Here is a 13,398-nt window from a genome sequence, read left to right as displayed (position 1 = left end):
ATCCTAACAGTATCCCCAGATGAGCAACAACCATTTTCAGGAGAGCAAGATGCTCTTGAAAAACAACTTCAGCAAGAATTACTCTTATGGTCTCTCTGTGAATTCTGGGATAAGATAGAATTTAACTTATTTCTGACAATTTCTAAGACAAAGGACTCAAAAAATGTCGCTCTTTTTGAGTGACACAGAGTGCCATTTATTGTCTAAGCATTAAGGGAAAAAAATTTTCTCTTTTAACAATTTGGGATGCCACCACAGCCAAGACCTTCATATGGCACAGATCTAGTGTTCAGTGTGCATTTATGTGCCAGGGAGGGTGGATAAGGGTTTTTTTTTCCAAATAACCTTTCCCAAACCACAAAACAGGAAGAGGATCTGGGGAACGGTGGTAGAATCAATGTTCTTTCACTTCACTTTTAAAGGTGCAGCTGGGATGTACAGGAGCATACAAGCCAAGGAAGAACTGTGACAGAGCACAGTTTCTTGAGAGAGTCTCTGCTAGAAGAAATTCAGTTTAAAATAACCTTGTTGAGACAGTAACGCCTGCCTGGGTCACATGCTCTCTCTTTTGCAGAAACAAGGGAGGTTGTTTGATTCCTTTTCATATTTCAACAGGAAACTCCAATGACTGCAACACCACCTCGAGGATTGCTGAATGAGCAAAGGACATGCCCAGTCTGTTCCAATTCAAGGGGTCTATTGAATGATAAAATGATCCAAAAGCATCAATAGCATGCCTTGGGGCAAAGCCTAAAACAGCAAGTCACAAAGAGTTCACGAACATGGCAGTTGTAGCCAGAGCCTCAGGGTGTGCACCAATTTGCATGGCGATGCACACTGCAAGTTACACATCAGACACAAGATCTGTAATCACGTCTCCAGACTCCATAAGCAGTCTCTCAATACTCATTACCAGTCAAGAACCCCACAGTCACAAGCAACATCTTGCATATGGTGACTGCCACTCTCATTGGTAAAGAAACTGACAAGCACCCTTTTTGTAGGCATTCCCAAGATGTTTAGAATCCTCCTAGGAGAGACAGCAGTTGAGTGAGAAAGTGTTGAGAAAATTATCATGGTAGACTAACCAGAAACTAAGAAGCTCTTTGCAAAGAAAATGAGATGATGGACACCACAGCACTGCAGAAGAATTACATGAAATCCCTTGTAAATCAGAAAAATATAACAGGATAAAAATAAAAAATAATAGAAGGAGATTTCTATGCACCCCAAAAAAGTCAGGACAGGAAGGCAACTGCACTTAGTGGGAAGCTGTCAATGAAGTTTGTAGTCAGATAAGCAAGGGTGTGCTGTGCTGCACAGTACCTTCCTCTAACTAGCAGGAGCTGGCCAGAGGAATTATGAACAGGAATATGGCTGGTGGCACAACAGTCATCTTTGCAGCCCTCACGGCTATGTGCTAGTACTGCTTGTGCCCAGGGAACCCAGAGAATGTGCAGTTCCATGGGATAGATACACTTAAATGAAAAGTACACTACTTATGTAAGGAATCGACTCTGAGTGCCAAAAGAGGTACATGCTGTTCCTCCACCACACCTCAGTGTCTTATGAACAACCACAAATAAGTATGGAATGTGACTGCCAAGTGCATTAGCACTGTAACAACCAAATAGCTGATGACAAGCATTTCTCCAGAAAAGATGATGAGGGACCTAATGGTCTTGCACCAATGGTCTCAACTGTGAGAACTCAGTGAAGGTAATTGTGTCAGAGGCAGCTGCAGAAGCAAGTGCCAAGAATACAGTTTGAACAGCAATGGACACTATCCCCTGTTAGAGCTGTGGGTGCACTTCCTTGGCAGCAGCAATTACTCACCCAGGTTGTCTGACCAGGCTGATCTTACTGACTCTCTTGAGAAGTCTAAGCTACACCACTACAGACTGACATCTGAAAAAGTGGCAGAGCAGGGCTAAGGTACAGTCTGTTCTCTGAAAGCCTAAGTGCTCGATGGCACCAAAGACAATCCACGAGAGTGCTCCATGCATGAGTTGCTGAGTCCAGAACAACACTTGGGTTCCCACTGGCTGTAGGGCTCAGGGTGAGATACTGTATCAAGTATGTCCAAAATTCAGTAGACTACTGCAGGAAGCATTTTCGCTCTTGCACATGCTGCAGCTGGAAGGAATGGACCTTTCCCTGAGGCTATAAAGCATCAAGTGTGGGGTAAACGCTAAGGTGCACACAGGAAATTACAGTGGATTTACTACTGGGCTGTAGTAGTGTAGAACAGGTTCAGTGCAAAGCACACTACAACTGAAAGGGCTGTCACAGCAAACACACTCATGATGGTAAACTGAGAAAATTTCAATATGCAAGAGCACATGGGCTCAAGTCAATATAGCATAGAGTGAACAGGGCTGCTGTGTCCCCTGTTTATAAAGCTACAATTGAAATATTAATTCACCATATTCACTCAGGAGCAACTGGCCAAAGTTTGAATGGACTGTTTTTACCAAGATACAGCTTACAATTTCAGGACACTTATAAGCAGCAAGGGTTGGATACTTATCACCCACCTGGCCTTGTTTCCAGCATTCCCTGAAGATCTTCCAGTTGTTTTTGTTGCTGGGATCATGAAGGCAAAGAAGTCTACCATCACACAGCCAAGAGTGGGAAGTGTGTGGATCCAGCACGTTTAATCCCATTACCATTTCCTTCACCTCTCTCTGCGTGTCAGCTAAATTACTAGCTCGTTTTGCAGCATCAGACGTCTTCTTATTTTCCACCACAGAAGCAATGATATGGTCCAAGAAGTTTGGCAGGCTGGCTTTACCTTTCACTCCCTAGAAGATGTAAATCCAGAGGTAAGTTTAGTCTTGCAACAGTGTAAGTATTAATGTGTATCTGTTCTCCTTCAGACTTTAGTCACAGACACCTTGCTACCAGGAAAACATACAACAGAAACAAACTGGGTCAGAGACAGACATGCATCCAAGAGAAATGGCTATGGCTCTGTTTTACAATGGTAGAAGTTAAAATAACCAGCTAAAGGCTACCTAGAAAACTATTACACAGACATAACAGAAAACTTTATTGATCTAACTTCAGCTACTTTGATATGAAAAATAGTTAATATTTTTCCTAACTTCATTAATAACTCAACTCTATTTCCCCATTTTCCTCACCCCATTACTAAGGAAATGAATGAAGCCTTGGGACATGTAAGCTGATGGACATGTGAACATCAAGGAAACACCAACAGAAAGAGAAGAAAGTGCTTCCTGTATGTCAATGGAACCACTAGTAGATAGACTCTCCAGTTCTGGTTGCCATGCTCCTCAAGGGACATTTAAAACTCAAGGTGTGTTGAAAATTTGTAATGGGGTAGCAACAGCCTTAAATTTTGTTTTAACTTAAAAAAAAAAAAAGCCTGCCTATAGGCCTTGTATATAGTGAAATACTTAATATACTAAATCTATTTTATGTATTCAACAGAAAATAAACACTTACTGAATCTTTATTCACACATCTGTGGGAGGGGGCATGGGTGTGAGAGATTTCTCATTCAAGTTTAAAAAAAATCATAACAAACCAATCAACACCACTCCCTCCTCCACCCCAAAAATTACCATCTTCTTAAAAAACTAAAGTTCAACAGATAAAAAAATTACCATATATAGAGCTATCAATCTAAAACATATAATTATTAATTACTGAATATATTAATTCAGGAAAAAATACTTAATGGAATTGTAGAAGAGTCTAGGTCCAATAGAAGATCTAGAGATCATCTGGTATAAATTTCTGTTGAAACTAGATTTTGCTCCCCTGGGCTGGGTCATGCCAAATTTTAACTTCACAGGGAAGGAGATTAACTAACTTCTCAGGGCAGCCTATTCCACTGTTTGAATGTAAAGGGAGAATTTTTTCTTATATCCAGATAGAATTTCTCCTGAAGCAACTGGTATTGCCCCTTGCCCTGTTAACCCTGCATCCTTATGAAAGGAGTACCTCCATATTCCCTACAACCACCTTTTAGATATGGTAAGATTGATCAGCTCCCCAAAGCATTCTCATCTCTAGGATGAAGAGAACCAGTTTCTAGAACCTTTCTAAATGTGTCAAGGTCTCCAATGCTTTAATCACTCTTTATGGCCCTTCACTGGATCCTGTGAAATTTTTCACTGTCATTCTTCACCTGGTGAAATCAAAACTGGAAACAGTGTTCCAGGTCTAGCCCATCAGGGGCTGAATAAAATAATGACATTCCTTGATGAGCTCCAGCTGTATGCTTCCTGATACAGCCCAGGAGTGTTTACTTTTGCAGCTGTAGGTGTGCAGTGCTGGCCTGGGTGCAGCTTGCTGTCCTCCAGGACCCTGGGCTCCTCTGAGAGGCACTGCTCCACTGCTAGCCTGTATCCACTCTCTACTGCTGCCTGGAATTATGTTAAGTTTTCTACAGCCCATCTTACCCAAATAAAACTAGATCATAACGTCATCTGCTTCGGATGGTCTTAAAAATGCACCGTTACTCTGACTCTCTAGAGGCCGTAAGACAGATATTATGCAGCTTAACTGTTAAAGACAATGCTTATCATTCTTCACAACAGACTACCAATGCTCCAGAAAGATTAAGATGATTCTCTCCATGAGCAGCAGTCTTGCTTCTCTCAATTTGAGTAACACAACTGTTGTTTCTCAGGTATGGTTTGCTCATTCTATATGAAGCATCCAGACATTCAAATCAGGAGCTGGACCAGAGTGCTCTGTAAGTTCTTTAAATCTAAATTACTCAGTGAAGATCAGAAGTCAGGAAAATAAAAAAACACTTTACACAATAGATCTGATTAGATATGGTGAGAGAATGCATGGAGTTGCCGGAACAGGGATACAAGTTCAGACAAGTTCTCAAGCCTTGTAGGAATAAGTCACTTTAAAACAAGTGACCACAATTTCTTCCTGTACTCAGCGATGAGAGGCAGAAGTATTCTTAGATTCACCTTCTGGTAGCAGCATCATATTTTCACGTGTGGTTCCCTCTACCAAAACCAATGAACATGAAATATTATCTAGTCTCCAGACAGACAGACAGTCTGGCAGAGAGTTACAAAAAAACCCACTGAGACAAGCCATTTCATCTTCCTCCTTACTCTGCCTAAGCTTTTGGAGAAAATATTCACCAAAAAGAGCTAAGCATTGATAAATTCCATAGAACCTATCCTTCTCCTTAAATGAAATGCTTCTAACCACTTCAAACAGTATTGATTCATTCAGGTTTTTTCAAAGTTATTTCTTCCAAAATGGATTAAAATATCCTTATTCCTGAAAAGGCATTCAGAAATAGCAACTACACCTTAAACTCACAGAATCACAGAACCATAGAATATGATGAGTTGGAAGCAAGCCCATCAGGATCATCGAGTCCAACTCCTGGCCCTGCACAGGACACATCAAGAATCCCATCCTCTGCCTGAGCACGTTGTCCAAATGTGGCTATTCAGCTGTCTGCTGGATATTTTGTCCAGAAGGATACTGAGAGAGACATCATCAAAAATTTACTTCCAGAAAGATTACATCTACTGGCTTTCCTACATGAATGAGGTGGCCCTGTCATAGAAGGAAATCACATTCAACAAGTAGGACTTTCACCCACACAAAGCCACACTGGCAGTGACTGATGAGTGCATTGTACTCCAGATGTTTTCCAATACTTCCCAAAATAATCTTTTCCATGATTTTGCTGGACACTTAAGTGAGACTGACACACTTGTGGGCTTCCAGGGTACTGCTCTTTGCCCTTCCAGAAAATCATGTTTTGCCAGCTTCCAGTCAGACCTCTCCAGATTCCCACGATCACATGAAACTCTTTGAGAGAGGCTCTGTGATGACATCAGCAGCTCTGAAGATTCGTCTCTGCTCAGCTGAATCCCATCAGACCCCATAGATTTGTAGCGATCCAGCTGGAGCAGCAGATCCCCTGCACGTATATTCTAGCTCAAACGCCTTTCAAGTACACATAAGTTTAAGGAACTCTTTGTCTTTTTTTTCTGTGGTATGCTCTTACAATATTTTTAAAGATGTGAATTTTTAAAGTGAGCTTTTGAAGGGATGCTGATTATCAACTAAACAATTTATAGCCTATATTTAACCCATTTTCTTGGTCTCTTGAAAAGAATAGCTTCTCCTCAGCAGCAGTAAACTAAAACTAAAAGTCAGCATGAAAACTCTCTTCAAATATGTGGAGTGCTGAGTTTTGGTGAGATATTACATTTGTTTCAACATTTGAGAGTAGAATACTATAAAAACATTTAGATGAAAATTCTTCCCTAGAACAGGTATCATTGAAGGAATACAAAATTATTTACCGTAGAAGCTGCAGAAAAGACTGGAGGAAAGGGGATTCCTGTGTCTGATGGGACCTGAGGAAGCTTTCCTGGCCCTGTGTGTAGCAGATCTCTGAGGCTGGAGCCTTCAGCTTTGTTGCTAGATGTCACTGGGCCCAACAAGAGGCTATTAAACAGCTTTGGGGTTAGCGGGGAAACCTTTGTACTGGAGTTGAAGGAATCTAATCCAAAGGGTGAATGGGATTCTTTATTAAGCACTGATCTCAATGATCCTGATTCTGCAAGATAAATATAAACATTACAGGGAGGGGAGAGAAAAAAACAACCCAAGAGACAAAGTTAAAATGATCACAAAGTTCTCTGAAATTATTTGCTCTTGCATTACACAAAGGATATTAAAAGAATCTTGTGGTTATGATAACAGTGTAGGAGGAAAACTGTAAACTGATAAACTGTAACAGTGAAGGAGGCACCTCAATGAGAATCAGATATTTCACATGGATTTTGCTCTCCATATGCTACTACACTTTCAAATAGCACAACAAATCTGAGCCAAAAAGATCTGACACACGCAAACACACAATTTGTTAACAGATTCAATTAAAAAACGTTTCTCTGATTTTCTTAATTAATGTTTTGACATCAAATATTTCAAATTTTAATGGTAATCAAAATATTACAGTGACTAAGACCTGCAAAACTTGCAAATGATTCACCAACATTTAACATCAACATGTAAAGTAGTCCCTTCTAGGCATAAGAACAGGAACAAATCCTGTGTTAGTCATGCTACCTCTGACATAAAGGAAGTGTAATCAGTCCAGCTACTGAGTATTAAAGATGCTCTAAGCTTTCATCCGACTCTCCAACTGGACTCTAGTCTCAGTTCCTTGGAAATGCACTCTTCACATAGCACACAAAAGAGCTGTATTTACTTCAACAGTTATGAAGCGACAAAGCTGCATCTGAAATTACTAACTATAATTTCACATCAGGAAAATAAATACACAAACTGGCACAGAAATAAAGTGTGAGTGACAAGACAGTATTCTGCAGCTGTGTCATCTTTCCAGCTCTGCATTTTCCTAAGCCTGTAAAATAAAACTGGTTCTAAGAGGCAAAGGAAAACATACCTTTTTTTTATTTAGGGCTAGACACTCTGTCACAAAGTATAGCAATCAAACAGTATATTATCATTTACCTTTTAATTCTAACCCCAGAGGTCACTTCTTTTGCTTACCTTTTGTTTCCTCTTTTGCTTTTTGCGTTGCTAAATCTGCAAGCCAGTGTAAAGCTGACGATGGAGCTGTTTCTGGACAAAGTGGTCTGTTACTCTTAACTTCCCCAGTGTTATTGCTTGGCAATGTCTCTGTTTTTGCAGATTCTTCTATCCTACTATCAGCTGCTTCAGATTTTGGTACAGAGTCCATTTCTACTTGCCCCACTCCTGCTGTCCCTGCTCCAGTGGAAAAAGCGTTCTCGTTTCCAGAGACTGATACACTAGGATTTAGAGTTGGAAGCTAAAACAAACAAACAAAAAAAAACAAAACCAAACTGCTAAATGTTGAATAAAGGGAAGAGTTCAACTTGAAAGACATTTTCAATATCCAATGCATTTGATTTTGTCTGCTGTTTTTCCATTTGCTATAAGCACACAGTAAAATTCATTTATGCTTAGGCAGCAGCAGAATACAGGAGCTTATCTGTGTGTATTCACCTTTGCACTGTGGTGTGAATTCTTACCATGTCATCTTTTAACAAAAGCCAATTCTTTTTGATTTCTTTTCTTTCTGTTTTTTTTTAATTACAGGAGGATTTTTTTATGTCGATAGTTACAGAACTGCTCTAGCTTCCTTCAGGAACTACAACAAAATAAAAGCATATGTTGCAAGCTACTCACAGTGGTTTGTTTTAAAATGCAGCATCAATATGAATGGCTTCTTACCCAATTTCTACTTAAGAGTATTAGCCCAAATAACCACTTGGTAGATAACAGATGCAGTTCATGTCCCTAAAAATTGACCCAGAAGACTTACTAAACTAAAACACTCAGAGAACACATGGAGAAGGTAAAGTCCCTGTCTCACAATAGATTCGCCTCAAGGATCTAACATCTTAATCAAACATCTTAATAGATCTTAAGAATGTAAATGTCAAACAAGGTTAATTTCAGCTTCAAATTACATACCTGTGATATTCCATTAGTGACAGCTGGTCTCAACACCGATTTGTTCTGTCTGTTAATACACGGACAATTGGCTTTAATACCCCATTTGCCTCGTGCTGCATGGACCATGTCTCCAATATTGTAAAGTGCTGTAAATAAAGTTAGGTCTTTAATACCACATGCAAAATCTAAAAAAAGGCCTCAACTATATCTTCAAAGAGGTGGGGATTTTTTAATATTATTGCAAAGTATCTTTAAGGTCACATGCTATATAACAAGACATTATGCCTGAACAGTACAATGTGGCAAACAGTGCTGACTCTACCTTCGTGATGTCACTGAGAGGCTGTCAAACCTGGCAAATGCTACGGATTATCATCTGCTTCTACTGTTCCATGTAGGGTCCAGCAACACTGCAGTGATATGACTTTGAACCACCACAAGAAGCTATATAACCCTTGAAGCAATGCTGAAAGGATCTAGAGCACAGATGTTCACCTCTATCCTCCTAGTACACAGACAGATGTAATGAATTGACCACGTGAATACCTAGCTGCGTGGCTGGTTCCATACTCAGCAGTTTTGTCTTCTATATCCACAAATCTACTTCTGAGAAGTCAGGTCCCTTGGGAGCAGATGGGATTCACCTGTCCAAGCAGAGCAAGAGAGCCTCTGCCAACAAGTTGACCAGATTTATATGAAGAACTGTAAAATTAGACTTAGTAGTGAAAGGAGATGCAGATTTGAGCAACAGACAAGAGCCAGGGGCTACCAAAATATTAGAAGGCAATAGGGAAACGCCTGTGAAATAACTCAAAGGAATCTGGGCATGTTCCTGTCAAGAGGGGTAAGGCTGATAGCCCAGTTGGAGGGCCTCTTCATACTAATGCACGCAGCTTGGGTGATGAGCAGGAGGAGCCAGAAGTCATGGTGCAACTAGAAAGCAACAATCTAATCATTATCACTGAAACGTGACAGAATGAATTGTAGAACTGGTGCATTGTGGGGAGGTGCTCTCCATGTGGAACGGCATACCGACCACACAGCGCTATCTTTGAAAAACAGCGATGAACAGGTCAAGAACTTACAGGTAAAAATGAGGGACCAAGCCAACAAAGAAAACCTCACTGCTGGGGTTTACTCCAGTCTCCACCCAGCCAAAGGGAGCCTGCTGACAAAGTGCTCTTACTTCAGCTACAGGAAGCATCATGCTCACATGATGATTAAGGAAATTCAATCACCTTGACATCTGCTGGAAAAGCAACACAACCAGCTGCAAGCACTCCAATTCTGGAGTGCTTTGAGGATAATTTAAACCATGACATAGAGAGACCGACCAGAAGAGAAGAGCATTACTGGACCTGTCACATATGACCAACATGAAAGAACTTATGAGACATGTCAAGACTGGTGGCACCCTGGGCTGCAGTGACCAGGCCCTGGTGGAATTCACAACCTTGAAGGATGCAGGCCAGATCAAGAGTAGAGCCAGGACACTTTTTAGGAGAGCACACTTTCACTTGCTTAGGGAATTAGTGTATGGGATGCTCTAGCAAACTGCCCTCAAGGACAAAGGAACAGAAGAGAGCTCACAGCTCTTTAAGAACGCTTTTCTTAGAGTGTGAGCGCTCTCAGTTCCCCTCTGCCCCACCCCACCTCCCCACGTGGAGTTCAGCCTTCAACTCTGGGCTGCCCAGTACATGACTGACATGGAACCTGTTCAAGGCCATGAAAATTATGAGAGGGCTGGAACTCCCCTCCTATAAAGAAAGGCTGAGACAGTTGAGGGGGATTGGCCTGGAGAAGAGAAGGCTCTGTGGAGACCTCGTTGTGGCTTTTCAGTACATCAGGGGGATGATAAGCACAAAGAGATACTTTTGACCAGGGCATCTAGGGACAGGATATGGAACAACAATCTTAAACTGAAAGAGGGTATGTTTAGATCGAATCTTAGGAAAAAATTATTCCCTATGAGGGTGGTGAGGCACTGGCATAGATTGTCCAGAGAAGCTGTGCTTGCCCCATCTCTTCAAGGGCAGGTTGAATGGGATTTGCAGCAACCTGGTCCAGTGGAAGGTGGTCCCTGCCCATAGCATAGGGTTGGAGCTAAATGATTTTGTAAGGTCCCTTCAAACCCAAACCATTCAATGATTGTATGCCTGAGGAGGAGCTCTAGATGGGGGGGTGGTTGGAGACACTGTCAGGACATCAGAAACCAAACCCTCCACAAGTTCTGAAAGAAATCTTTCTTGCTTGTTAAACAAATTTACTTAAAATGCAACTTAAAACCAGCTAAGGGCAACAAGTCACAGCTAATACTAGAAGGATGCACACTTCAAATCCACAGCTTGATCTTACTTGGGTTACCTTCCCTTGAATGCTCCTGCTGTTGCAAGTGGAAGTGTCCTCTAAATCCATGTCAGAAAAGGTATCAGCTACAACATCACCATCTTTATCTTTTTTCCACTTGCTCACTCAGAATTAATACAAAATTTGCTATTTTTCCTTTCATGTTTCAAGCATTACCTGTACCAGGAATGATCTGTGTTGGCATGAGATTCTCTGGTTCATGAGACTGACCCTTTGCACACTTCAGCCATGAGAAAACTTCTTCATCACCAATCTCCTCTGTCTCTGGAATAAAGAAAAAAAGATTTTATACCAAAACTTTACAACACAGAATATTTGTGCATTGTTTATTTAGATTCTTTACAGCGCAGGAAACTAACCTGGTGATCTCAGAAATAAACTATAAATACAGACAATTAGGACTGGATATAAAGCAACTTCTGTCTCTTCAGATTATACAGCTACCACAGTAATTTTCGCTGCATTTCTTTTTTCCCCCTAAACCCTTTCCCCCAGAAATGGAAACCTGGGAAATGGAAGAATGGAACAGCAGACAAGTTCCAAACATGCAGCCTTCCAAGCTGATACTCAGTAACTCTCCCACAAAACCTTCTGCAACCTCCCACAAACTATTTCCTGACTACAGTCATTTCAAAGATTACAGTGGGGGGGAAAAATGTCCAGTACTCACCACTACGCGGACGGTTCTTCCTCAGCCGGTAACAGTCCAGACAGACCCCAAAACCACACTTCCGACAAACCCAATGAATATTGAAGAGTGTCGTCTCACATACATCACACATCTCCCTCACACCACGTACGGCTCGCTTCCATGCCACCTTCTCTATAGAGAAAAGGCACACTACGAATTATTGCTTTGGCATTTTGCATTTCTCCCACCTAATTTGAGAATATCACAGTAACATTGATAAATTCACAACAACATGACCTGAAGGCAGAGTATAGAAACACGTAATAGCCCCATTCTTTGAGTTGCTAGTCCAGTGGCATTATTAAAATTCCCATTTCTAAGAATAGGTAAGGTTAGGTATCAAAATGCACACTACAAGGAAATGCAGCACCTTTGAGTGTTCTGTAATAACTGAATTTAATGGAGCACTAATGGAACTTACAGCAAAATTACAAATCTTCTAGTACTTTCATGAACAAGTGACATCAATATATAAAACTATAAAGAAAGTGTATTTTGTTTTACTAATCAGATCTCTGTCAACTATTTAACGCATTTGCCGAGGAAGGGGATCTCCAAATGGCTGCCCTTGTACATTGCAGAAACTAAAGGGAAAAAATCAGACAGTCAGTTATCCATGTGATAAGCTAAACTGGCTATTTTTTTTTCTTTTTTTCCCCTAAACCCTTTCCCCCTGAAGTGGAAAGCTGGCAACTAGCTGCTCAGCTAACTCCTTGTGGGTTAATTTAAGGTACTGCTCCCTCCCTAGAAAACTGAGCTTTTACATGATGTCCCTGGAGCATAGAAGGATAGGGTAGGCGCTCTGGCTTATTTCTATTTTCTTAGGAGCATGAGCCAGCTGATTTTTGCATTTAGTTATTGAAAAAATAATTCAACGTCTGGGAAAGTTACCATTAGCTTTCCTTGGTGGTAATGTTGCACTGATCCAAAAGAAAGTATTCAAATGCTGGTCCCTCAGTCACACCCTCAAGAGGTGAATATAGCCTCTCTTTGGAAGAGCAGGAAAAGTATTTCAACAAGAAATTATATGACATTTTCAATTCTATTCCACTGTATTGTACATGCATTATACAGAAAGCGTGGAAAAAAAAACATGACAAAAGCCCAACTTACGATGTGGCTCCACCATCATCATTGCCTCCTTCTCTGACATAACAAGCTGGCAGAACTGGTCCCCAACATTGGCCAAGATATATTTGGAAGTTTCCAGATCAATCCCCTCTGCAGGGGAAGAAGAAGGAATCCATAGGCTCATGGCATCAGGGTCACTTTGTTGTGGATTCAAGAAACCTTCTACTCGCAGTATACCTTTTCGGGTAAATACCAGCCTGCAGGAAATAAGACGGAGTAATTGAGAAACTGCTCAACCACCTTTAATTAACTTACAATGACATCTCTATCAAAACATAAACCCAGAAGGTGGGGGGGGAAGACGTCAGCTAGAATGCTATATTCTACAGACAGTACACTTTTTATGCAAATCCCAGTAAGACAGAGAATAAGGAATACAGAGCTGTGGCTACAACAGCCATTAGAATGAATCCCAAGGTCCTAGTAAACATTGGTGGGAAATTCCACCTAAAAGAAACTGCTATGGCTTGCTAAATCCCACTTCTCCATCTTATTAATAGAAAGAGATTACAAAATTCAGTTTCACCTGCTGCATGATGCTGTTTGAAAATTCTGTATGGCTGTCACTCTAAATTTTAATTCATGAGAAAGAAATATTTTCCCAACTTTTGAGAAAACAGTGTTTCAGTTCTGGCTAGAGCTACCAGCACCTTGGCAACTCTTTTAACAGCTCACATTACAACATATGGAAAAATCCTTGTCACACTGGTCTCCAGATAGATGAATCACTACTG

General features: G+C 40.8%; 1 protein-coding gene across 1 annotated transcript in view; it reads right to left on the bottom strand.

Moving 5' to 3' along the window:
• Positions 1-13,398, bottom strand: part of KDM3B (lysine demethylase 3B) — a 45,348-nt gene that overhangs the window by 13,405 nt on the left and 18,545 nt on the right. The window contains exons 10-16 of the mRNA XM_033073501.2: positions 12,647-12,861; positions 11,513-11,665; positions 10,999-11,106; positions 8,494-8,621; positions 7,546-7,825; positions 6,327-6,583; positions 2,538-2,804 (exon numbers count right to left, since the gene is read on the bottom strand). Coding sequence (XP_032929392.1) covers positions 2,538-2,804; positions 6,327-6,583; positions 7,546-7,825; positions 8,494-8,621; positions 10,999-11,106; positions 11,513-11,665; positions 12,647-12,861 — 1,408 coding nt within the window. The remainder of the gene's footprint in view (positions 1-2,537; positions 2,805-6,326; positions 6,584-7,545; positions 7,826-8,493; positions 8,622-10,998; positions 11,107-11,512; positions 11,666-12,646; positions 12,862-13,398) is intronic.

This window comes from Catharus ustulatus, chromosome 15, assembly GCF_009819885.2.
Source record: "Catharus ustulatus isolate bCatUst1 chromosome 15, bCatUst1.pri.v2, whole genome shotgun sequence".
Lineage (NCBI taxonomy): Eukaryota > Metazoa > Chordata > Aves > Passeriformes > Turdidae > Catharus > Catharus ustulatus.
The sequence above is the reverse complement of the archived record's forward strand: the minus strand, read 5'-3'. Positions and strand labels throughout refer to the sequence as shown.